This window comes from Malassezia globosa (assembly GCF_000181695.2).
Source record: "Malassezia globosa CBS 7966 chromosome Unknown mgl_sf_7.1, whole genome shotgun sequence".
Classification (NCBI taxonomy): domain Eukaryota; kingdom Fungi; phylum Basidiomycota; class Malasseziomycetes; order Malasseziales; family Malasseziaceae; genus Malassezia; species Malassezia globosa.
This window is the reverse complement of record NW_001849865.1, coordinates 290,247-315,643: the sequence shown is the minus strand read 5'-3', so window position 1 is coordinate 315,643 and position 25,397 is coordinate 290,247. Positions and strand designations below refer to the sequence as shown.

The following is a 25,397-nucleotide window of genomic DNA, read 5'->3' as shown; positions in this document are numbered from 1 at the left end:
CCCGTTGGCTGCTCCTTACGCGTGTGTGCGTGTGTGTGTGGAGATGGGCGCGTGTCGCATTAAGTCAGTCACGTGTGTACATTGCGTGTCTCGCGCCCCATGAGCTGGGTCACGGTCACCCCTCTGTGCATGCGCCCACCTGTCGCGCGCGCGACACGCGCGTCACGCGCGTCACGCATCTCCCACACCCACACCCTCCTTTTTTTCCACCCCTCGATCTCGCGTCAACTTGGGCTCTCGCCTCGCGTTCCTTCGCGCACTAGGATTCATGTCCGCGGGCGCTGCAAAGCAAACGTCCTTGCTGGGCTTCTTTAGCAAAGCGCCTAAGCAAACAACACCTACGAAAGAAGCTCCAAGCACGCAGGACCCTTCCTCAGCTGTGTCGACGCCGCCTCCTACAGCAGAACGGTCCAGTGACGCGTCCTCGTCCAAGCATGAATTGTCGTCGCCTACACCGGACGTATCTCGACCTGCCAAGGTGCCACGCACGAGCCAAAAGACTTTGTCTGCATCGTCGTCGCTCACGCCCCCACCATCAAGTGACGTGACCATGACGGAGGAGACCGCTCCATCGTCGTCTCCAACACAAGGGCGTCGTCGTGCGGCTCGACGCATTAATTACTCGGAACGACACATGAAGCTTGATGAGGACGACGACGACGACGACGATGATGATGATGATGATACCAAGTCACAAGATGAGTTTGTCCTGTCAGAGACGTCCTCGGAGAGTAGCGATGAGGATGCGAGTGTCGTGGAAAGTGAAGAACCATCAACAGCAGATGAGCAGGAAGAGGACCCAGACGTCCAGGATATAGCAGCAACGCCGCCGCGGAGTAAACGAGGACGCCCAGCAGGCTCCCAACGCATTGCCACCGAAACGTCCGCATCTGCGCGCGCGCCTGCTGCTGCCTCAGCCTCCCCCGCAACATCGTCGTTACCCCCGCTCACGCCAACCCCCCCTATGTACATGCCTAGGTCCGATTCACACCTCACTAAAGCAGAGCAGCGCGTGCAAGAGGAAAAGCGCAAGCGACTCGAAAATGAGCAAGCCTACGACTTCCTCCTGGACATCCGCGATAAAGACATGAACCGGCCTGGCGACATGAATTACGACAAACGCACACTGTATATTCCACCCAGTGCATGGAAGTCATTCACACCATTTGAAAAACAGTTCTGGGAGATCAAGCAACAACACTGGGACACTGTCTTGTTCTTCCAGAAAGGCAAGTTTTACGAATTGTATGAAGAAGATGCACTCATCGGGCATCGCGAGTGTGACCTGAAGCTGACGGATCGTGTCAAGATGAAGATGGTCGGTGTGCCAGAAGCCTCCTTCGACATGTTTGCCACGAAACTCCTAGCTCTCGGCTACAAGGTCGGCCGCGTCGACCAGTGTGAGACAGCTGTCGCCAAGGGTATGCGTGTCGGTGAGAAGAGTCGTGGCGGCGGCTCCGACATTGTGCGCCGCGAACTTCGGCACGTTGTCACCAGCGGCACAATCGTCGATGGTAGTGTCCTGGCAGACGACCTCAGCAGCTACTGCATCAGTATCAAGGAGCATGTCCTGCCATCTGGCTTGTCCGAGTTCGGCATTTGCACGCTGGATGCTGCTACAGCCGAGTTCCGCTACATGTCATTCGAGGATGATGCGGTTCTTTCTCAGCTCGAGACTCTGCTGCGCTCTTTGCGGATCAAGGAGGTCCTCCATGAGAAGGGCGTCATGTCGCCATCGACACTTCGTCTCATTCGCAATACCGTTCCCACGACATGTCAGATCACCATGCTCAAGCCCGACACGGAGTTCCTTGATGAAATCTCGACACGTGCGCGCCTCGCACATCTGTTTGACAGCGTGCCAGACGGCCTCGCGCCTCTTGCTGAACAGGGTGGACTGGCTCTCTGTGCTCTAGGCGGCTTGCTGTGGTACTTGGAGCAGCTCAACTTGGACACGGATCTTTGTGCCAGCGGCAATTTCCAGGTGCAAACGGCCCCGGCCGATGCGCAAGGCGCTCTCGTCCTCGATGCCAAGTCCCTCATGCATCTGCATGTGCTCCAGAACGACGAGGGCTCTGATGAAGGCACACTGCACCGCCTGCTGAATCGGTGCACCACTCCGTTTGGCCGCCGGCTCTTCAAGCTCTGGCTCTCGTCGCCTCTAAGCAAGATCGAGGCTATCGAGGCTCGTCTCGATGCCGTGGACGACCTGCGTGCGAATCCCGCCTGGGCCGACGCCTTCGATGCTTTCGCCAAGTCACTCCCTGATCTCGAGCGCCTCCAGTCGCGTATCGCCGCTGGCAAGTGCCGTCCTCGAGACTTTTTGCTTGTGTTGCGAGCGTTCGGGCGCTTTGGCAGTGCCAAGGAGCAGCTTCTCACTCTTTTGTCGTTGTCAGAGTCGCCAGTCTCTCGTCCATCGAGTGTGCTGGTCACTCTCCTGCGGGAATGGCCAGACGTCGCTGAGTTGGCACAGATGCTTCGGAGTCACTTCGTCTCGAATGACGATGGCTCCTTCACGCCCGTCAAGGGCGAGTGCGAAGCGTACGATGCCGCCGTTGATAGCGTACATGCTGCAGAGGCGCGCTTAGAGGCTGAAAAGGACCGGTGTGTCGCTGAGCTTCGCATCTCGAAACGCGAGGCAGGGTGGAAACATGTGGGCACGAATGAAATCTACCAACTCGAAGTGCCTGCGCGCACAAAAGTGCCTGCGCCTTGGATCCTGATGAGTCAGACGAAAGCATGCAAACGCTACTACACACCTCGAACCCGCGAGTTGATTCGCGAGCTCAAAGAGGCGCGTGAGACTCGCGTCGCTGCGCTAAAGCGCTTTCAAGAGGATGTATATGTCTGGTTCCGCCAGGACTTGCCGTCATATGCACGTGCGATACGATCGGTCGCGCAGCTGGATTGTCTCGTGAGTCTTGCTAAGAGCTCCATGGCACTCGGCACGCCGGCGTGCCGTCCAGAGCTCGTGCAGCAAGACTCCGCCATGTTCCGCTTCACACAACTCCGGCATCCGTGCATGGCGCCCAGCTCTTTGACGGGTGCGACAGAGTTTATCCCGAATGACGTGGCATTAGGTGCCGATGCTGAAGATGTCATGGTACTCACGGGAGGCAACATGGCCGGTAAAAGCACCACCGCCCGCACCGCAGCCACCGCCGTTATCCTGGCACAAATGGGGTGCTATGTGCCTGCGACACACGCGCGCATCGCACCTGTTGATCGTATCGCATCGCGCATGGGTGCGAATGACCAGCTGTTCCGCCGGCAATCGACATTTATGGTGGAAATGCTTGAAGCGTCCAAGATTCTTCGCGAAGCGACGCCGCGCTCACTCGTCTTGATGGATGAGCTTGGCCGTGGCACATCGACATTTGATGGCCAGGCCATCGCCTACGCAGTACTGTACCACCTTGTCGCTCGTTCACAGTGCTTGTGCTTTTTCATGACCCACTACACTACGATGGCCCAAAGCCTTGACACGTACCCACGCCTTGCCAATCGGCACATGGAGGTGCGTGTCGACGACGAGCATCGTCATGTCGTGTTTACATACCGCCTCGTGCCAGGCGTAGCGGAATCGTCGTATGGCACACAGGTCGCTCATATTGCTGGTGTGCCCGCGGACATCTGTGCCAAGGCGTCAGACGTGTCGCGGGAATTCTGGCATGAAGCACAGCGTCTCCATGCCCAGCAGGCACATTGCTCGATCCCACTCAATCAGCTCGCAGACTTCGCGCGCCTGGTCACCATGGGCCGAGCAGGCGCCATCAACTCAAGCTAGAGGCCGACATGTTGGCACCCGCCACGCCACAGTCTTCTTGGCTCGAGTCGTTTTTGGCTCTCGTTTTCTTTCCTACACACACGTTCCTGGCCTGGCTTCCCATAAATGACTCTATATGTGCCAAGCCCACCAACGTATGAATATAGTCGTTCAGTACGTGTACACGTATGCACGAAATTTTGCCTGCATAATAGGTGCATGCATAGAATGAAGGTGAGGGGGTTTAGGCCTTGAAGGGCGTGCGCGTTCGGCCGGGATAACTAGGGCTCGCTTCACTGAGGGCGGCGTTCGTATTTCATTCTCCCTCTCTTCGTCTCGACGTCGATGAGTCCGAGCGGCTGGCCTGCGCCTCACAGACCCACCGATGACTGTCACACACATAAGCCAGGCACACGGCAGCTGCAGAATATGCCCATCATCGATGTGACGTCGCCTACTGCAAGTATGACAGAGGGCCCTGGCGCCATCAATCACAGTGCAAGCATGGCGCCTGCCCACCATGTTTCGCCGCCAGAGAACCAAGGCCTCGGCTTGAAAGGTATATCCAATTTCGCTAACATAGAATCCGATGAACCGTGGTCGTATCCCTTCAGCGCATCCAACATGCAGAGGTCTTCTAGCTCGACGCGAAGCCTGCACACTCTGAGCGACTTTTCTAGCGAGTTACTTACGGCGCTTCCGAGTCCTATGATTTCATCACACGGCTCACAAGGCTGGGTGGAAGTACACCCGTCAGACACAAAAACGGATGCCTTTTTCAACACGGTCACAGCCGCGCCATCGCCGCCGAAACCGCCACCCAGCATCTCCCGCAGCGCCAGCAGCCGCGCCCCATCGACGTCTAGTCCCGCTAAAGAGCTCAGCAAGCGCCGGCAACGTGCCTTGAGCTCGCCACAGCGTCCAGAACCATGCGATATCGTTAGTGGCGGATACTTAGAGACGCCCTTGAAACACGCCATCTTGCCGATACGCTCGCTTGAGCCACCCGCAAGCGCCGCGCGATTGCAGCACCACACCATGACAGAGACGAGGTCTGGTGCACGACATATCCATGGGCCCTCGATTCACATGAGATCCGACAGTATCAGTCCCTTGCAGGATGCCGCTGTCTCTGATGCCAATCGACAAAGTGAACAGCAGCGTGAATGCATGCTGGATGACAAGCTGCTCAAGACCATTGACTTGGTGACGGAAGAAGAAGACGAATCCTCTGGTCGCGTCGGGCCTTATCAGGTCATGTCTTTGCTAGGCACGGGTGCTTTCAGCAAAGTACTTCTCGCTAAGCCTGTCAACAGCTCGAACGACGTGCGTGTAGCGCTCAAGATGATCGCCTGTAAGCCGGGGAAAGTTGATGAGCGCATGCGGGTAAGCTGGGTGCGCGAGGCCGAGATCCTCAAGCGCATCTCACATCCGGCTATCGTCAGTTTCTATCGCTCATTTCGGACCCCTACGCATTACACGCTGGTTCTCGAGGCCGTGAATGGATACGAGCTCTTCGAACTGCTTGAGAAACACCAGCGACAAGTGGCGCAGCGCGAATGGCTTGTGCGTCGGATCTTTGGCGAATTGGCACATGTAGTGCATTGGATGCACAGCATCAACCTTGTACACCGTGACATCAAGCTGGAAAATATCATGTTAACGAATGCTTTTTTCACGACAAGCACGAAATTGACCTCAAACGAGCTGGGACCCATGCCTCTGATCAAAATCACGGACTTCGGTCTCGCGCGCTTTGTGAAAGCAGATCAAATGCTCGAAACGCGCTGTGGCTCCGAAGAGTATGCTGCACCCGAGCTGATTTTAGGGAAGAATTACGACGGCCGCAAAACAGACACGTGGGCTATGGGAGTGGTGTTGTATGCGATGCTCTTTGGTGCCATTCCCTTTTTATCGTCAAGTTCGCAGGAAAACGCATACTCGGAGAGCGCATTTAGAAATGCGCGAGAAAGAAACGGTCCAGATGTGTACCACGAGAATCGGGACCGCAAAGCCCACCTTCTGCGCATCGTCAAGGGCGAACTGCGCTGGCCAGAACATACTAATGAGCTGTGTGAGGATGAGCCAACAAATGGCGGATACGATCCATCTTTGCGGCTCGTGACGCCCCAGGCCCGGCACATTACGGCCCGTTTCCTACGACGCGATCCAAAAAAGAGAGCTACTTGCTTGGAACTTTGGCGGGATCCTTGGTTTTTGTATGGTAGTTTTGCCCTACCTTCGGCCGCCCATCCTCAACCTTGTGGCGATGCTATGATGCGTTGCACCGCTTATGAAACAAGTGCAGACGATTTTTCCGTTCTTTTACCTTGTAATCCAGAAGATGCTCCGGGGAGACAATGGGTCGAAACACACACAAAGGGCACAGGTGGTAAGGAATCTACGGTTATGCATCATGAGAATATATGAACAAAAAAATGTTAGGACAATGACGGTGGAGGTCGACAGTTGTACATTAGATGAATTTGAAGATGCCTACTTTTGCCTAGCTGGCTAGAAATACTTCCTCTTGGTTAACAGTTCACACGGCCATTCTGGCACTAGCATGGCAGGCACCACGCAGACCACGCGTTCGATATTTGGTGTTGATCCTGTAGATGAATTTGCAGTGCAAGTGTCAGAATGGATCTGGCAACATGGCCAAGGTCTCTTGAACTTGGAAATCGAGGCCAAGATTGGCCTGCTGATCGATCGCAAAACCAACGCGCGTCTGCAACTTCCCATACACTGTGAAACAAGTACGTGCTTGATGCCATAAACCCACGCGCGTGCGCTTACAGTTCGCTAACACCCCGTAGTCATTGATTCTCGTGCGTTGGGCACAAGGTTTGAAAGCAACATGTCCATGAGGCAACATCGCGTGTATAACAAGCTACTGAATGAGCTTGTGGCTTACAGTGCCCAACTGCCTCCAGTGGAGCATGTGTCATATCGACATCGAAAAGAGACGGACTCATTTTACAACGAAATGTCCGATACCACGGGCAAGAACGAGCACATCCGTGTCACGCGCGACACTTCGTCGCAACAGATCGTACCTAATGGCATCGTAATGAAGCAGCGTGTGGCCGATCTGAATGTGTATTGCCCGAACCATCCTTACGATTACAGGATCAGCATTAATACAGAGACCCCCGTGGAAGCGCCCAAAGACATGAACATGCCAAAATTCGTGCGTGAAAAAGACCGCCTGTCGTACGCGCAGCAGAATTTCCAAGTGGATCTCACGCAGGTCGTGATGCCCGACCGGCCAGCCGAGCCCTTGCACGAACTTGAAATTGAAGTCCGTGACTGTGCCTACCTAATGCAGTTAGGCTATGAAGCACAGCAAACCAAGGCTGGTGGTGAACATGTGTGGACAAAGTTCGAGGATCATGTGCTTGTGTTACTCAACAACATCCGACTATTGATCCGTAACAGCAGCTTCGGGGAGCCAAAGGCGCCGCTTTGACATGTCGAACACGTCAAATACCCTCAATCGAGAGGTTTGAGACGCATAGCTGACAAGATGGCCGAGCGGTTAAGGCGGTAGCCTGCTATAGGCACAGCTGAACAAGTTGATAAGCTATTGGGTTCTGCCCGCGTGAGTTCGAATCTCACTCTTGTCGAAATTTTTTCGTCGTGCCAATTTTCAGCCTACATTCGTAGGTAAGGACACTTTGTTTGACTGAAAAGACACACTAGAGCAAAAAGCGAGCCATGTCCACTAAAACCATCCAGACCTTACTAGCTTCCGGTCTATCCCTACGAAAATTCTTGGAACGTAGCCTCCATGATAGACCTTGGCAAACATTCGAGGTGCACCTAGTAAAAAGAATCAGCGTTCAAATGGATGAAACCACTCATATGCTCAGTTGGGGTACCAAGGAAGCAAGTAACGCAAACGGTCCTTCACATGCGTTGGCAAATGTTCGGGTTTCGTCATAATGTTATTCTTCATGCTTCCATTCATCTTTGAGAAATACTCTGAATCATCATCCGAGACCAAAGCACTGATCTTGTCAACAAGTGCCTTAGTGACCACGTTCGAAGCTTGAACATTCGCATTAAGTGACTGAAGCACCTCCGTTACATCCACCACATCGGAAGTTTCACGCCAAGCATCATAGTCCGTAGCTGGTAAAAAAAAGAGTAAGACTAAAGCAGTCCTTGACCCCGTTACGGGAACGTACCTGTAGCAATGAGCACATAGCTCATTTCAGCCTCTCGAGCAAGTTTGGCCTCTGGAAGCGCAGACATGTTAATAATATCGCCACCTAATTGACGATACATAACCGACTCTGCACGAGTCGAGAAGGCAGGACCCTCCATGCAGATGACGGTTTTGTTGGCATGGACGTTGACATCGGGAGCATGTGCCTTCAAAGCTTCGCGAACAATCTCCTCTACTATAGGAGAGAGACGTGTATCGTAAGGGTCCCCGAAAGATGCATGCGCAATTACATTTTGCTCCTCACCCTCGCCGAAGAAGGAGGCTCGTCGTATGCCTTTGGTCCGGTCAATGATCTGCGATGGGATAACAAAATCTTTTGGCGCAATTTCCTCCCGAAGAGAACCAACGGCCGAAAACGCCAAGATTGCACGCACACCCAGATGCTTGAGTGCAGCAATGTTCGCTGTCGATGGCACATGTGTCGGCGAAATTGAGTGGGTGAGCCCATGACGCGCAATAAAAGCAACCAGTGTGCCCGATGGTGTGCGCACGATTGAGATCGGCGATGAAGGGTACCCCCATGGCTATATTTACATGCATTAGTTTGTGATGATCCCCAGATGGATTCATTCGGGACGTACCGTCTCTGGGTTTACGATATCGACAATATCAATACCATCTAGTTTGTACAGGCCTGAGCCGCCAATCACACCAACACGAATAGGAAGGCCATTCCATGCAGGCTTTGGAGCAGTAATCGACATGAGTCCTCAAAGAATGTCCAAGAGTGACACGGTGGCGCGAGCCAGACAAGTCTGGTTTCCTGCATTTCTTTTCCCGAACAATTTGCCGTTTCGCCCCACGCTCTCCCACCCCTTTCCCCCTCAGGCCTTGCAGGCGCCCACCCGCGTGTTGTCTGGAGAGACCCTGACAAGTGGAGGACACGTCTAACCAGATCTTGAAGTAAACAAGCGCCCAGTGTCTAATTGATTACATGATGCTCACACACGAATCATTCACACGTCACATTTGAATGCATCATGACTCCAGCGTCGAGGGCAGTTCGGGTGACGTCAGCACTAGATGCGCAGGACTCGGCTCTATACGAGCAACAGAATGTGCATGCGTACGTATGAGCTGTGCGCTCACTATGTCGTAGTGTGTATGACGAAATCGCGGAGCATTTTTCGAGTACCCGTTACAAGGTACGTGGACGATAAGCACGTGCATGCGATAGGCTTATTCCAGCCATGGCCCCTTGTGTCAGAATTTCTTGCCACCTTACCTGACGGGAGCGTGGGGGTAGATTTAGGGTGTGGAAATGGGAAATACCTTCATTTACGGTCCGTTTTTGGATACCATGGTGGCAAGCACGTTTCACCAGATATGAAAGGCAAAAACAGCGCGACTATCGCAACGCTCGGATCCGACCGATGCGCTCCGCTCCTAGACGCGGCACTGACGAATTTCCCCGATACGAATGATGTGGCACATCGATGTATGCATGAAGTAACCGTAGCTGATGCGCTGTGCAGCGGCTACAGAACGGGTGTATTTGATTATGCCTTAAGCATTGCAACGATTCATCATTTCTCCACACCTATCCGACGGATGCACGCGATTAAGGAGCTCATACGGCTTGTTCGCCCAGTACCGCGACACTTGGTCGGCACTGAACATGGACATGGGCGGTTCATGGTGTATGTATGGGCATTCGAACAACGCGGCGGAGGACGACGTCTTTTTGACGCTCAACTTGCCGAACACCATGATGCTACAAAGGCGCAGGACGTACTTGTTCCTTGGGTTCGGACCGCGCAGCACACGAATGGGCAGGAAGATGTGCACCATCGATGTACGTATACTTAAACTCATGTTGAAAAAAAGACTATCACTTGTTTCGAGAGAATGAATTAGATGGGCTTGTCGATGATGCTGCACATGCCTGTGCTCAAGACATGCACAGCAATGATCTTTGCATCGTCAAGGAGGCAGGCGGCTGGGAGAAGGGTAACTGGTGGGGCATATGGCGCGTTGTATCGGCTGTCCCGTAAATTAATATGTGTATCGGGTTGCTACGATGAGACTGATGCCTCTTCTCCAGAACTATCTTTGGCCTCCTGCGTGCGACGCGGGACATGTTCATCCGGAGACCGAGGCACCAAGACTCGCAATGATCCTCGCCAGCTTTCGTCCCATTCAACGCCTGCAGCGGGGTCGAGAATCTTGAAACCGTGCTCAGAATTGCGCCATTGCTCTTCCTTGTCAAAGCGCTGGCCGCGGAGCTCGATCTCACTCTTAGGCATGTTGCGCTTTTCCGCCTTCGTGGGCTCGCGAATACCCCGTGCAATTTCTCGCGACGCCTTGAGCTCTTTGCGAAGTTCTTCGTAATAACTCTTACGCCACTTTTCAATGTTACTAATCGTCTTGAAGAATGTACTTGGATAGTATGCCTCTTCCTCGAGCCCCCAATCGAGATCGTGCCCTTGGGGTGGATCGCGTGGTATTGTGCCACGGTCGCCGGCCTGGAACTCACGCGCGTCATTCTTCGTACCTAGAACGATGCTCAATCCTGCCTCTGCGCCACGCCGCACTTCTTCACGGCGGTAGAAGAAACGCGCGATACGGCGAGGAATGTTGCTGAATCCGACCAGGTTCGTGAAGTCAACAAAGCAGATCGGCGGCTGCGCAGGAATAGGCGACATGGGCGGCAACTCGGGCTCCGGCTTACTACCTAATTCGGACGTAGCCTCTGTGACCACGCTCTGGCTCTGAGCAGCCGAGGGGGGGATGGCAAATGGAGAGAATGGTGGGCGTCTTTGCATAGACTGTAGCCCCGCTTGCGTAGGGACACTGAAACCACGTCCTGGCACAGTCGGCACAGCCGGCAATGCAGCTTCACTGTCACGTTCATGGCTCTGTGTGCTCGTGGAAACGTCGGATTCGGTGGTCGCCGCTTCAGTGATCTCTTCAAATGCGGAATCTTCACTCAACTCTGTGGCCAACTTTTCACTAAAGTCCATGGGCTTGACCGGGATGGTGGTGCCCCAGCCTTCTTTCAGTGCCCATGCCCACTCCTTCAGCGCAGGACGCCCAATAAGTACGACCGCCCCTTCGAGCTCGCGCTGTAAGTATTGGGCAGGTGAAAGCGTCGTGGGAAGTGACGTCCCCGCGACCGTGTTCGTCGTCCACGGTTCGACGCCAGCGAGATTGCGTCGACGTTGATGAATCCTATTCCGAAGTTCACGCGCCAGATTTCCGTAGCTCGTTCCGCTAGTGATCTCATAATCCACGGCACCTGCTACTAGGATTGGCTTCACGTAGCGTTTGAAAAAGCGTACGCCCACATCGTAGTTGTCGTCACCAGGATACTTGGCCGTGTACACAAGTACTTTACGCGGGTGCTCAAGCGGGTGCATCGATTGTTCAGAGAGCCCTCGCACTCGCTCCTTGTATTCTTCCATGATTTTCTTACACTGACGTCGGTCATCATAGTATACTACTCCAAGTCCTGCCAATGAAGCCCAAAACATGCACCACTTGCGTGATGGAAGGCGTGGCTTCCATGCAAGCACGCTCTCTGGTATCCCGACATATTTCAATGGGCGCAAGGCCGCGGGAACCGTCCGCTTCTTTGGCACGGGTGCCTTGGAATCGGTCGACATCCCACCTCTCACTTTGATATTACGCGTAGGATATCAGCGCCGAAGTGCTAGGGGTAACGCTATCAAAATTTTGCCATTTTTCTTCCGTTTCGCGCATTTTTCCTTCAGCGCGTTCGCTGTCCAGCGCCAAATGTAGGTGGACAACTAAAATTCTCCCTCCACCATCTGCACATGTTGCTACACCGCAACTGCCGGTTCTTATCGAGGCACACCAGTCCTACAGCGCTCCGTCATCAAGGTCAACATTTCGTCTAGTTGTTGCTCATTCACATGTCTCGACGAAATTTACACGCACCACGTACTCTATCTTGTAAATTAAACTGGCTCACTCGTGCCGATGGGAGCTCTATGTTTGCTTTTGGTACGCACACTATCCCATGGAAACAATCTAGCTAATACTGACAGGCACTCAATGCAGTGCAGCGACAATTTTAGGACCGGTCGAAGTCCGCCTTCGTGATGAATTAACAGATCGGGCCACACTCCAGGTCCATGTATCCCCACTGAATGGAATCCAAGGTTCGTACTCCGCAACGTCTAACAGACGCGTTTAGGCATCGCAACGACATCCCTTGCAACTGACATTCGAACACTATTCGAATCTGCCATCTTGCTGCACCACCATCCCCGATCCCTTATCCAACTGAGTATACAAACTATTGGGACACCTGCGCACTCGTCCTCTACTTTGCCCCTGTCCCTGGATGGCCAACCCTGCACAGGGATTGAAGAGTCAAAGCACAGGCCACAACTTTTGGGTCCTGATCAGCCCTTTCTTGGTTCTGAAGTAGCAGCATCCATCAATGCGTCTATGCTAGCTCTGATGGATGCCAACATACCCATTCGCGCAACTGTGCTTGCCACCGCATGTGCGGTGCTAAATCGTACTAATGCTCCCCGGGAACGTGTCTTGGACCCAGATTCACGAGAAGAGGCATTTGTTGTCATCGACCCCTCCCCGCAAGAAGAAGAAGACGCGGAGAGCGTGCATGTTTTTGCGTTTCTCATCTCTGGCTATAACCCTATGAATCCGCCCAAGTCCCAGATCAAAGCTCAGCTTGCTTTCTGCTCCAGCAAAGGGCTTACCGATCTGCAACTGCGTTCTCAAATCATCCCTATTGCTGAGGAATCTGTCATCCAGATCCTGGATCATATACGTACATCCATAAAACTGCGATTTGAATAGATCTTATTTCTATGGGTTGCATAATGGGCTCGGATAGGTGTAGCGCGAAGCTATAACCACTCTAAATATATGTGAAAATCGATAAATTATGTACTAAGACCTACTGCTCAACAGTCAGGCGCCAATGGTTTAGTGGTAAAATACAGCTTTGCCATAATGTTAGTGGATTAGCTGTGCCGGGGGTTCGATTCCCCCTTGGCGCATTCTTTTCCCGAAAATCGGTCGAACTTATCATTTTTTCATGTTGACATTTTGCTGGCTTTTACCAGGAGAATCGATCCTTAACGTGCACACTCACAACTAAGTCAGCAGTCCACATATTGTTACAAAACTCTAACCCAAATTGTTCAAAATATACACAGCCCATTACACGCACTAATACAGAACTACTAACGATTGTGAGAATGCAGTTGACACATTCTTTATTCTATAGCCCATGACACACAACTTCGTGTACAATTTTTTTTTGTTCCAGAATTACACCTGTAGATGAAAGAGGGGCAAAGCGATTATCCAAAATAGCTTGAGGCACAACCATCCTTAAAAACATTCCTTACCATCACATCAAGGACTCAAAAACCCAACCATTTACAGAAAAATCCAATGACAACGATGAGACCGGGGAGCATCTGCAAGAATTGCAAGGGTCGATTTCGATTTGAAATCATAATTTTCATTCGGGCGTAGCAGCATTTGGAGAATGGATCAGCTTGTCGAATACGCTCGAGTTGAAGCTGTCAGCAAGGGTTCTTTTGCGACGACGGAAATCACTGCGCTTACGCCCTGCCGCTGTAGATCCAGCGAAACGTTCAAACCAAAATTCAGATCCATTTCGGAGAGGTGAGGATGAAACTAGCGGCAACGTTTCTTTAAAGAATTTATCAGCCATCTGCTCAGTGGGCGTGGAGGGCGTAGTTGAGTCAAGCGACTTGTTAAGATATGTCTTGACCAATTTTGCGAGGACAGTTCGTTGCCGGGCACGATAATGTGAGTCTGCAAAAGGTTGCCAGTCCGGCTCAGTAAGTGAGACTCTCCGTGATGGATTCTTGATGGGGTGCGACGCTCGCTCATACGCTGGACATGTTTGTTCCGGGGGGACAGTCAAGTAGTCTGAACTTGAGCTTGTCTTCAAGCGTTTCCCTCCTTTGGATATAGTGTATTCTTTCACCCACGATCCTCGCGGAGAGGAGGACGCATATTGAAAACTCCGAGAATGCCGCAGATTAGGAGTATCCGCTGGCTTTCGTAGATCGCAGCAAAGACTTTGATTCGGTTGTTTCAAAATTGAAGCTCGAGGACTCTTCAATATACCTGAGCACAACGGCTTGCGACTTGTTTTACCTTCCAACAAGTCCATATGGAGCGGACGGTGACAAAGATCACTGGTCGGATCTGCACTAACGAGACGAACATTGCAGCAGTGATGTAAATTTGCAGACTCAAAGCCATCGAGGAGCTCAGGGTCAATATGTTCGTCATCATCATGATCTTCCTCATCGTCTTCATTGAGATCCAAAAAGCTGAAAGAGAATCCTGATGTCCAATTAAACTCCTGTGGGCTCAGCAAAGAAACATAATAACCAAGATTCAAGTTAGCAGGCTCGAATCCATTGTATGTTGCATAATAATAAAGTGCCATGGCACTAGTTACTACCGTGGCTGTAGCAATAACTGCCAGTGACCACTGCGAAGCATCACGCATGCTAGGGTTGCGGAAAAATGCATCTTTGAGCTCGGCAGGGATCATTACATAGTATGAGCGTATATTGGATCGCTCTGGCCACATGGCGAAGTAGCCAGGCCATCGATCCGTATGCAGCGCACTTAAAGGGACCTGAAGCCACTTGTAAGGGGCTGGTAAAGCCGGTGCGACGACATACATAGCGGGCTCCAAACTCGGATTCCAACGCAGCAGAAAGTCTGTCGCTGTTTCTCTTCCGTTGTCTCTTTTAGCGGGATTAGATTAACGATTAAACCCCCGTGACGGAACCAAGATTGCCGGTTGGACACTTATAGCGCGTCCCTGGATATTTGTTTTGAATCACGCGTCACCGACGAAACTGGCAGCACTCATCGGTGCCGAGAAATCATTTGTTCCAACTGCATTCCTGTGCCCAAGATTACAGCACCTTTTCTCGGAATTAGAGCGCTTGCATCATGTGATTTGTCCAAATTAGGGCTAGTCGCGTGTCATGAAGCTACCCGATTGCTACGAGAGTTTTGTTGCTCCGAGCATTTGCATTGACTTATTGGGCCATCGGGTCGATGTCGACCGTTGCAGGTTCCATTCCGAGCATACCCAGTAAAATTTTGGCGGTTTCAAGATTCTGTTGCTTTTCATTGGCGCGGACCTGGCCATCATGGAATTCCTTTTCATTAATCAAACCAGATGCATGGACGAATGATAATACATCCTGCATGACAGAGGCGTTGTACTCCGGATGTCCTTGCAGGGTAAGGACGTGCACACTTCGGACGGGCATAGGCCCCGATGCACCCGTTACGTTGTCTTCCACGTCAAAGGCAACATATGTAGAAGTCTTGACAGAGGAGGGAAGCGGCGGCGCCTCCGTTGGATAGTGCAAAGTTAGTCCCTGTATAGGACACTTTTCATTTCCACCTAGAGACTGCCACTCATCTCCTTCCACGGGCGGTGGTATCTCTGAAACGTAGTCCATGTGCGCTTGTTCCAATGCCTGTCCAAAGTGTGAGTTTGCGCCGGTCTTATCATACAGACTCTCTCGCATCGTAGTATTGATGCATTCCATCCTACGTACCCACTCTGTTTCCTTCTCAAATGGGGAAAGAATGTCAGTGCCCTCTCGTGTCAGCTTGAACCGCGTCACACCGAACTGTGTCCGTTAGTACCATTCCTCCTCTAGATAGTACAAGGCACGTACCTCTGCACGATTTTTGTCATGAGAAACTTTGCCGTCAAAGGCGCGTGCAATCAGCTGATGCCCAAAACCAATTCCAATAATACGGACAAGCGGATGCTCGTATACAAGATGCGAAAGGTATTTAGTTAGCACATCCATCCACAAAACGTTCTCCTCCATTGCAGATGCGGCTGTCCGTGTAAGTAAGTGGGTCAAAAGAAAGAGAGGACTAAAGAGAAAGACGTTGCGCGTACGTACGACTTCCTGTGACGATCACGGCATCCCACATGCCATCATCCAATTGTGCAATGTCTGGGAACTCGGCCATCATTACATTGAATGCCTGCAAATGAAGCGAAATTTTTGGGTGCCAATGATGGCGCGGTATGACGCCTAGGGCTTCTGCAAGTGCATTGCGAAACATATACTCGAATCCACCATACTTCTCTGCCATCTCTTTTGGCGGCTGTCCCGCAACTAGAATGGCAATGGAGATGGTCTTTTGAACATCACCAGTATTCTTGGCTTAGAATGCGTGAGCAAACTAACACTAGCGCCTTTCCGCACATACTATCCTCGGTCATTAACGACAATGAAAGTTGCGTGTTTCGCGCGTTTGGGAAAAATCACCGCAGGTAAGCTATTCGACAGACACCCATTACATATTTACGACGCGTATTGACTAAAGTAGTAGTAAAGGGTGATCAGAGGAAGGTAAATCGGGTCCATAGAAACGCCGAGAGTCAACGAGATTTGTCGACGAAGGTAACTACTTTCGGCGAGCGCTTTTCTTGTGGGACACAACTTTGGGTCGAACCTGTGAGCTTGTCCGGGGAGTTGGGGTATCATGGTTCTTCTGAGGAGTTAGATCAGATAAATCTAGTTTCACAATCGGAATGTCTTGGAGGTCGTCAAACTCTGGTTTTGGTTCAGACGGTCGTGCAATGTCAGAATGTTTTTTTCGACTGGACTTTTTCATGCGCGGCTTGCTCGTGAGGTAGAAGGGATTGTCCGAGTGATCTCTTGCAGACAATGGCTTGGATCCGTGCTCTGGTCCCGATGACGAACGCACAGAGGATGCACGGGCTAAGGTGCTGCTTGCATCGGGGAGCAAGGTAGACGCTGAGGTCGATGCTTTCTGGATACTCGTGTGTCCTTCAAGCATTTTCGAATGACTGCCTGGTGGCTTGGATATGGGCTCAACTGCATCAAGCATTTGCTTCCACGAAGATTCCGACACGATCCATGCATGCAAGTCCATAGATGAGGGCAGCGGCGCTGGTGGATCGAGGATTTCTGAGCGCACATGAAATAGAGGCAAAAGAAGATGTAATGCACGGGGCGCCGTGCTTTCAGGTATCGTTGCATCTCCCCATTCCTGAGTCGAATCAGGTACAGGGGCCTTATCTTGCACATCTGAGCCCTTGATGCCATTTTGAAGAAGAACAAAGAGCTGAAGTCCTTCTTTGCAGCGTTCATACACCTCAGCATCGTCCTTTTGAGAAAGTGTTACGAGATGATGCACCAAGTACTCTGTAACACATTCGAGAGACTTTTTCGCACCTTGGTTCCAGTTCTGAGAAAGTTGAGCGGTCCAATAAGCAAAAATCTTTAGCGCACTGTGTACCAAGACTGCGACCGTTCGCGAAGGCAGATCGTGCGTTTCATCTCGGAGAAGGGACTGGACAACATCTGGGATGGATTGCATATGCTCGACAAATTCGCTAGTGATCAGTGCACCGGCACGCAGCAAATTTGATAGGGGATTTTCTCGATTGTAGATATTTTCGTTCAAAAGCAAAGGTAAAAGCATTGCACACGCCTCTGCCTGAACAGATTCGTGCATAAATACAAAGTCGGTGAGCTGGTCTGAAATGCGAGACACGATGCTTGCATCGACCATCTGTGCAAGACGGATGAGTACATTCAAGTACCAAGAAGGATCACGGACGTGACGAAATTTGTTGGCACAGCCCACGTCGAGAATACTCTCGGCAACTTGTACATGAAATTTTTTGAGGGCCGAAAATGTGATATGCGACGGAACTGAAGGCTCAAGGACGTGGGCTTTGTCTGCATCCAGCGTCTTTTGTAGCATTTGTGCTGCACTTGGTGATGACGAGATGTCTTCGGAGGAACTGAGGTACATTACAAGGAAGTCGACAATGGGACGTAGCGAAAGTGGGTCAGATGCAAGGCGCACGACCAGCTCTAAAGCACGCAATCGAATGGTGAAATCGGGGTGCCACATTGACTCGAGGATAAGTTGTTGGTGCTGGGCGACAAGATGTGGATGTGAAGGTGTAAGCTTATCGAGGGCAAGAAGAGATATATAGCGCAGGTTTTGATCGCTGTCTTGCAGGAAGCGACCAAGATTTTCAACGCAGCGATAGGCCAGCTCATCGCTGTCTGGCCTCTCAAGCATGCCCCCGATGATCGCGGTGTGTATACATTCATACAGTAGGCTCATGGCTGGGGTTGTCGAAATGATGGATGAGATGGGCTTTACAAGCTTGCGAACTAGACGCGGTTCAACAGGGGTGAGAGCTCCAAATAGTTTGATCACTTTGATAAGAAGCCAATTGTTGCTAGAAGACGTGAGGATCTCAAAGAGCTGCGGAGAAAGGAGAACGAAGGGCGCAGGATTTCGGCGTGCCAGCTCACAAAGCACATTTATCGTAGCAGTAACAACACTCTGGTCATTGTCGCATAACAAATCACGGATACGTTCGTACGTGCGCTCCAAAACCTCTGGACATTGTAGAATGACCTGGTATAGGACAAGCACGGCGCGTTTGCGCACAAGCGCGCGTGTGTGCGTAAGCATCATTATGACGTCGTCTGCAAGGTGCCGTGCAAGCTCCTGTGTGATGATATGGGAAAGGCCATTTAAAGCAGCCAGCGCATCGAGAGGGGATGCTGCATGTAAGTCTTTCTTGATGAGGTTGGTGGCGAGGATCAATACTTCTGTGTCTTCGGAAAAACAAAGTGATGCGGCCAAGTATCCGATGAATTTGATCCGGTAGTTGGACGATGCCATCGTCTCTACAATATGGAAAGATGCACTAGAGATTCTGTAACCAAGCATGTGCAGGTAAGCGAGCTTCAGCACAGCCTCGGCCTTGATGTCCATGTCCGCGCTTTTGATTTCACTGCGGATTTCTTCTGTCATTTGTGCTATGTACTTGGCTTCATCCTTTCCTCGATGTGAGCGTAGTCCCTTGATCAGAGACGTGAGCGACTTTTCAAACATGCTGCTGTGAGCCGCGCCCCCACGGGTCTGTGTGTGGCTGACTGGGTGTCTTTCTCGAGTTGGGTTATGTCGTTCGAGAAGGCGCTGAACGCCTTCAAGGTATCACGTGAGTGTGCCTTGATCCCTCGTGGTCAGCCCTGACCCCCCTGCACGGTCCTCCACACTTAGTGGCATGCGGCGAAAACAGGCACAGGGCCTCTCATCAGTCGCCACCACGGTGTTGGTCAACCCCAGAATTCCGAACTAGGTGATTGGTCCATTACCCTCAACATTCTAAAGGGTATGAGCGACGCCAGCGCCCTTTGCAATTTCGGTCTATAGCGTCTACATCCGCACAGCCTTGTAGAATGATGCGTACATGTTGACATTATCGATGGGCTTGCCCGTCTCACGGATGTGGATGGGGGCGACACGGAAGCCAGCTTTCTCGAAGCGCTGGGAGTACCACGGGTGTTTGGCAGCACTGCGCCAGAACACGGCGCCGCCCTTACAAATGACGCGAGCGAGCTCCACGACCTCACGATCGAGGTCAGCGACTGACTTGTCCTCTTCGTTGCGAGCCGCGTCCAATGACGGCATAGGTACCGAGTCTTCCACGGGATTGAACCAGTCCATGTGGTCCATGAGGATAGCGCGGGTCAAGCTTGCGTCCTGCATTCCACGGAGCACGGAGACGATTGCATCTGTGTGGAGGCGGAAGCAGTCAAGCGCCTTAGCATTATCGGCCTTCAGCGCGTTGAATGCATCTTCTTTGAGGTAAAGGGGACAGCTCTCATGACTGTAGTTGCCCATAAGACAGAGGCGGTAGTGGTAATTGTCCGTCGACATAAGCGAGCGAGCCGGTATTGGGTCGAGTGTGTCAACGGCAAACTGCTCCACTGAGCAGCCTTCGTTTTTGAATATGTCAAACTGGTTGATCGGAACACCCAGTGCATTCCAGAGGAAGGCAGGGTTCGAGAGGAAAACACGAATCAAAGTCTCATTGATGATGGTCTTGCGGACTTTCGTATCCCAGATCCTCTTCTGTTCCGCCAAGTCTTTGGTCGTGCACATAGCCACGACATCTTTTTTGGCACCCATTAGATTAAACGCGGCCTTGGCAAGCCGCAGCGCATGGCCAGAGTAGCCGCGGAAGTAGAATGCACGCTCAAACGACTTGTTGTTCGACTTCCAAAACTGATACGCGTGCGAAGACAACAGCGGCGAGATGCGCTGGTCGAGCAGATCAGGGAAGTTGTCGATTTTGCCTTCGCCAAACATGCTCCAGAACGTTGCGTAGTCGAGTGTTGCGATGGAGGCAAGCTTCAGCTCCAGCAGGTGTCCTTGGCACGGGTTCATGTCAACGGCATGAATGCGGTGTGGCTTCGCCGTCGCTGCATAATGCAACGCATTGTCTCCGGCACTTGTGATGCAGAGAATTGAGTCGCTGGGGCCTAGGTCCAGATGCTCCATGTCAACGTACGGGTCCTCCCACGTGAAGCCATAGATCCAGGTGCGGAACATATCACTGAAGCGGTCATCGACGAATGGCAGACGCCATAGCTTCTTTTGATAGTGGAACGAGCTCTGAGGCCACTGCATGGAGCTGTCTCCTTTGAGCCTTTCGATCGCACCCTCGGTCGACATGTTGTTAGTTTTGGACTGACTCAGACGCTCACGAGCAACGTCGGGGAACGACGGCGGCACAATGACATGATTGCCCGCCTCAACTTCGAACGCCGTAGCTGCATTGCTCGTGTCGCGTTGACGCGATACACCAAGCCACACGTAATAAGGAATTTGCACAAGGTACGGGATGACAAAGTTGTTGCGTCCGTTGAAACACTTGAGCGTGCCAAACTTGTGCTCGAGGTAATCGCGACGGGCTGGATGCAGTTCAATATGGTCGAGTGCGAACCAGTGGCGCCAGAACCACGAGTTGAGCCAGTGGCAGCGGCGCATAATTGAGCCACCAACGAGTGTCAGCTGGTCAGACGTTGATTCACTGCTAGACACGTAAAAGTCAGCCACACCAAATACACCGACTTTCGGGTCAAGGAACTCGTTGATCCTATCCAACACGGCATAGAAGGGTGGGATCATGGAAATCGAGTACGAGCATGTAAAGAGGTCCACCTTTTGCTCAGGATCCAAGCCGGGTAGAGTGAAGTCCTTGGCATTCTGGCACAGAGCTTGTACGTTCTTGTAGCCGAGACGCTTGAAGCGCTCTCGAGCGACCTTGAGAAGCGGCTCGCATAGATCAATCAGATAGATTTGGTCAAACTCGGCGACGGGGAAAAATTTGTCCATCTGCTCAATGTTCCAGCCGGTGCCGCCACCGATGTCAGCCCACACAAGCTTGCGGTGTGGCTCCTTTTCACGCAGCTGACGCATTTCAGCCGCACACAGTTTCAGCATTGTTTTCCGTCCACGCAAAAGACCTGTGCGTGTGGCGTCGTAAACACCGGCCTGGTGTTCGTAGAAGCGGTCAAGACGCTCGGCCTGATTCTTCGTCTTGCCAAGAGGTTGAAGGAAGCAGTTATATGAGAAGACAAGGGCTTGGCGGACAGGCTGGCATATCAGAGCAAGAAGAGCAACTCCACCGGCAATGCCGCTCATCACCAGCGCCACGCGGCTCATGGCTAAGACCTGAAGACGCTCGAGCATGGCTGGAATAAGTGCACTAACGCTTTCCCACATGGCAATTTAATATAGAGACGTGGGAAAGATTCGTGATGAAGAGAGAGAGAGAGAGAGAGAGAGAGAGAGAGAGAGAGAGGAAGAAAGAGAGAAAGAAAGAGATATCGAAGGATGTCGCAATAAAATTTACTAGACAAAAAGTCCAATTGACAAGAAATAGTAAGGGTAAAGGTCGAGCCAGTCAAGTGCCTCTAGGAACGACGTGCAAATGTAGACAGCACAACCTTAAGCTTCAGGAACGACAGGACAACCAACACTTGTCAAGCAGAGGATTGGTCTGTAGGGAGCAGAAGGCCCAACTTGTATAGCAGATGGACTCTCAGTACGTTGCGCTACAGGACGCGTGCCGCTAGCTTGTGGGTAAGTAAGGAACAAACGCGGTTAGGAATTCCATATCGCTCGCTTCTTATTCTCTTGCACACGCGGCACTATGCTCGGTAGCCGGGCCGTGCGTCACGCGGCGATGTTGGGGGACTTGGCTTGTGCACGCACGCACGTGCATTCCACGCTGGCATGCCTCGCATAAGCTGTCCACGTGTGGCCGATATATCCAATGCAAGGCGGCGGGCCTCAGGTCACGCGGCCCTTTCGCGAAGTGGGTGGGGAGGGGTGGAGGGGCTTCGGGCGTGACCAGCGTCAATCCTGCGTAGGTCAAATTCGTGGGGCGTGCGAGGAATACTGGCCTAATAGGTCAGGCACGGTCTGACTCTCGGAGTCACTCGAGCACATGAGTCAGCAAGTTGTTCGAAGGCTAAGAAATTCTATCTTTGTATCGGCCGGCCGTATCCTCGAGGCGACGCGTCGTCAAGAATATATTTAGATTTTTTTGAGGGACGAGCACGGACCGCCGCGAAGGGTTCGTCAGTCTCCAACTTGCTGCAGCTGCGGGTATCTAAGAGGAGGAAACAACTGGATGATGGATCACCATCAAGCAGCGGCCCAGAAACGGGCGTTCCTCTCGTCCTTACCGAGTGACGCTGAGAGTGTGCTGACGTCACTCGCAGCGATCGACGATGCATGGTGGGTCGCAGCTGCGGCTATTGCAGCCGTTCGCTCTGGCGTACAGTGGCTAGCTGTCGATGCAGAGCGCGTGCTAAACTATGCTACGGAGCGCACTGCCTCGTTTGACCAAGAAGTACAAGGAATAGCGATTGAAGCCAAGCGGCGTCGCTCAGCGACCGTGTCGACAGCGGACCTGATCTTGGAATGGCTCGATGCAGATCCACATCGGCTGCCACGCGTTATTTTGCGGCGCAAGCTCTGGCACATGAGATGGCTTTTGAGTATTCCTCAGTCCCGATCGAAATCTGCGCACGTTGAATCGGACTTAGCGGCTCTTGCCGATATACCCTTTCTTGAGCACGCACAGAACTTGTGCCTCGCTGGCAATGAGCGTGGCTTGCGTGCGCTGATAGGAACACATGCTACGGTTGCACGCTCACTGTATCCGCACCGCTTTGGTCTCCTGCATATGCTGCTGACGGCCGGTGGCGTCTCGCCAGAGCGCCTCTTGCAACTACGCCTCTTGCCGGGCACACGTCTGCCTGTTGAGGATCGCGAGAGTGGAGCGTGGATTGATGCACTGGCTGCGCCAACGCCGACGAGTCTCGCGACCGCTGCGCTCTGGGTCGAGCACCCAGCCGTCATTACGGCGCTTTCTCTTCGTGGTGCTGCGATTCATCCCGTCGCACCGTCAGCACCACCTGATGCTCTGTCTGACTGGTATATGGGTGTGGTGCGTGAACTAGAAGGTCGCTTGGGCCTTGTTGATGCCGCGCTGGATCTTGCCAAAGCGGGCGAGCGTTTAGGTCTGGTGCCGTTGCGGACAGCTGCAGAAGAACTCTCTTTTCTTCACATGCTTGTGTATGATTTACATGCTGGTGATGCCCACTCTATCACGACTCTGCATCGTGCGCGTGCATCTGAGCTAGTTAGCCTCGTTACCAGTCAGCCATTGCCACCGGACCTGGTCATACGGCACTTGCACGACTCGGTCCTTCCTTTCCTGCAGCGCGGCACGTATGCAGATGCACATGCTCTCCCTGCCTTCACGCCCAGTGAATGGGGTGTGTACATGATGCTGGTGGCTTTGGATACTCAACCGCATGCACGTGTGCTGACTTTCATCGAAGCAATGATGGCTTACCCGCATCCGTGGCTAAGCGATGCAGATCGTGCTCGTCTTGTGCTGGCAGTTGTGGGGACGTCTGAGGCCGTTGATGCTACGTCTCTCTCCATGTATTCGAAGCTTGTACATGCACTGGAAGATGGACACGCCTCACCGCTCCATGGCGACGAAGTTGAAGCGGCCGGTCTCGGCGATGCTCGTCCTGACAAGCCGCCGTCTTCTCTGTACCTTGTACTTGCTCGCACACTCGATGCCAATCCTTATGCTTTGTCGCAGCGACTTACTGTCGTTTCGCCGTCTCTGCTGGCCGAGGGACTGCGTGACTTTCGTGTGCTTGTTGACATGACGGTTGCACTCTCGCGAGCCGGCGCACATTCACATGCGCCGCGTTTCTTTTGGGCCGATGATGTACAAGCGCACCGAGCGCATGAAGTGACATCCGAGCTCGTACAGCATGCGTTGGCACAGCGAGGGAATGAACGACATGCCATCGAACGCGTTCTCTGTGCGCTTGCGCCGTGGATTGGTGTGCATCGCCCGCGTCTCCCAGTCACCTGTGTCCGCACATTCTTCCGCCAGCTCTTGCTCGCACGCGAACCCGTTGTGTTCAACGAGGTAGTGCAGGCACTGCCGGTCATATGCCCGTCCCTTGCATGCCATATGACTGCGACGCAGGCAGAAGACCTTGTGTTAGAGACAGCTCGGGCCTGGATGGACCAGACACCTACGTGTGATCCGCTGCATGGCTTGTTGCAACGTGCGCGCGAAGCACTTGAGGCCATGCCTCACACAACCCGCATCCGCAATGAATTGGCATTCCTCAACTTGCTTGCACGCCTGCACGAGTACGCCTGGCCATCATCTGCTGAGCCGCTCACGCCTCGGCGGGTCCGAGCGGTGCCACAGAAGCTCGAGCTCTTTGCCCGTGTGCTGGCGTACAACAGGGACGCGTACCAAACACGGCAGATTCGGTCCCTGGGCGAAGCGTGCAGTGAAGGCAGTGGATCGACAGACAATGCCGTACGTATTTCGGCCATGCTCGTCGATGCTGCAGCGGCCAATGGCGATTTGGTCGCTGCTTGCCGTGAGTGTGAGCGACTTGTAACACTTGTGCAGGCCATCGATCGCGCGACGAATGTCGAGGCATATGATGCTGCGTGGCGCACTTGCTTCCAACTAGCAAAGAATCCGTTGTGGACTGACGAGCAAACGCGTGCTCAAGTGCTTGCACATGCGCTCACCTTGGCACCTCCTGATCACATGCCGAGTATTCTAGCCGCGATGGCGGATCTACCGGCGCATGCAGGCGTTCCAAGTGTAACGCGTCGGGAGAATCGCGCCGGTAGCGCGTGGGCGCGTTTACTGACGCGACCGACGCATGATGTCTCGTCGCGCACTAGCACAACAGCTCAGCTACTTGACTCGGTCACTTCGCAACATGCGCCCCAAGCTGCCCGAATGGCGCGCTCATTCCTTGATAATCTGAGTGCTCGCTGGCTTGTTGAATGAGTCCATGCGACGAGTACCTGTCTCCCGGTATGAAAAGAGAAAAAAAAAAGACCATGAAAGACTGAGAGTGACGCAGTGTTGCACAGGTGCCAAAAAGTGCGCGTCAAGTTGGGTGAATGCCTGGGGAGAGACCCATGACTCGGATGCCATTCATCGGA

General features: G+C 52.7%; 10 protein-coding genes across 10 annotated transcripts; 4 read left to right on the top strand and 6 right to left on the bottom strand.

Moving 5' to 3' along the window:
• Positions 1 to 268: 268 nt before the first annotated feature.
• MGL_2919 (uncharacterized protein) lies at positions 269 to 3,787 on the top strand (the record flags this gene model as incomplete). The annotated part of the gene is made up of 1 exon (XM_001729881.1): positions 269 to 3,787. The coding sequence occupies one exon, from the start codon at positions 269 to 271 to the stop codon at positions 3,785 to 3,787; it is 3,519 nt and encodes a 1,172-aa protein (XP_001729933.1).
• Positions 3,788 to 4,195: 408 nt separating this feature from the next.
• MGL_2918 (uncharacterized protein) lies at positions 4,196 to 6,196 on the top strand (the record flags this gene model as incomplete). Its single annotated transcript, XM_001729880.1, has 1 exon — positions 4,196 to 6,196. The coding sequence occupies one exon, from the start codon at positions 4,196 to 4,198 to the stop codon at positions 6,194 to 6,196; it is 2,001 nt and encodes a 666-aa protein (XP_001729932.1).
• Positions 6,197 to 6,626: 430 nt separating this feature from the next.
• On the top strand, positions 6,627 to 7,238 carry MGL_2917 (uncharacterized protein; the record flags this gene model as incomplete). Its single annotated transcript, XM_001729879.1, has 1 exon — positions 6,627 to 7,238. The coding sequence occupies one exon, from the start codon at positions 6,627 to 6,629 to the stop codon at positions 7,236 to 7,238; it is 612 nt and encodes a 203-aa protein (XP_001729931.1).
• Positions 7,239 to 7,637: 399 nt separating this feature from the next.
• MGL_2916 (uncharacterized protein) lies at positions 7,638 to 8,704 on the bottom strand (the record flags this gene model as incomplete). The annotated part of the gene is made up of 3 exons (XM_001729878.1): positions 7,638 to 7,903; positions 7,960 to 8,524; positions 8,582 to 8,704. 3 exons carry the CDS (start codon positions 8,702 to 8,704, stop codon positions 7,638 to 7,640), a joined length of 954 nt encoding a protein of 317 aa, XP_001729930.1.
• A 1,311-nt stretch (positions 8,705 to 10,015) lies between these two features.
• MGL_2915 (uncharacterized protein) lies at positions 10,016 to 11,605 on the bottom strand (the record flags this gene model as incomplete). The annotated part of the gene is made up of 1 exon (XM_001729877.1): positions 10,016 to 11,605. One exon carries the CDS (start codon positions 11,603 to 11,605, stop codon positions 10,016 to 10,018), a length of 1,590 nt encoding a protein of 529 aa, XP_001729929.1.
• Positions 11,606 to 13,464: 1,859 nt separating this feature from the next.
• On the bottom strand, positions 13,465 to 14,673 carry MGL_2914 (uncharacterized protein; the record flags this gene model as incomplete). Its single annotated transcript, XM_001729876.1, has 1 exon — positions 13,465 to 14,673. One exon carries the CDS (start codon positions 14,671 to 14,673, stop codon positions 13,465 to 13,467), a length of 1,209 nt encoding a protein of 402 aa, XP_001729928.1.
• A 364-nt stretch (positions 14,674 to 15,037) lies between these two features.
• On the bottom strand, positions 15,038 to 15,469 carry MGL_2913 (uncharacterized protein; the record flags this gene model as incomplete). Its single annotated transcript, XM_001729875.1, has 1 exon — positions 15,038 to 15,469. One exon carries the CDS (start codon positions 15,467 to 15,469, stop codon positions 15,038 to 15,040), a length of 432 nt encoding a protein of 143 aa, XP_001729927.1.
• Positions 15,470 to 16,439: 970 nt separating this feature from the next.
• On the bottom strand, positions 16,440 to 18,923 carry MGL_2912 (uncharacterized protein; the record flags this gene model as incomplete). Its single annotated transcript, XM_001729874.1, has 1 exon — positions 16,440 to 18,923. The coding sequence occupies one exon, from the start codon at positions 18,921 to 18,923 to the stop codon at positions 16,440 to 16,442; it is 2,484 nt and encodes an 827-aa protein (XP_001729926.1).
• Positions 18,924 to 19,247: 324 nt separating this feature from the next.
• Positions 19,248 to 21,542, bottom strand: MGL_2911 (uncharacterized protein; the record flags this gene model as incomplete). Its single annotated transcript, XM_001729873.1, has 1 exon — positions 19,248 to 21,542. One exon carries the CDS (start codon positions 21,540 to 21,542, stop codon positions 19,248 to 19,250), a length of 2,295 nt encoding a protein of 764 aa, XP_001729925.1.
• Positions 21,543 to 22,518: 976 nt separating this feature from the next.
• Positions 22,519 to 25,239, top strand: MGL_2910 (uncharacterized protein; the record flags this gene model as incomplete). Its single annotated transcript, XM_001729872.1, has 1 exon — positions 22,519 to 25,239. The coding sequence occupies one exon, from the start codon at positions 22,519 to 22,521 to the stop codon at positions 25,237 to 25,239; it is 2,721 nt and encodes a 906-aa protein (XP_001729924.1).
• Positions 25,240 to 25,397: the final 158 nt, after the last annotated feature.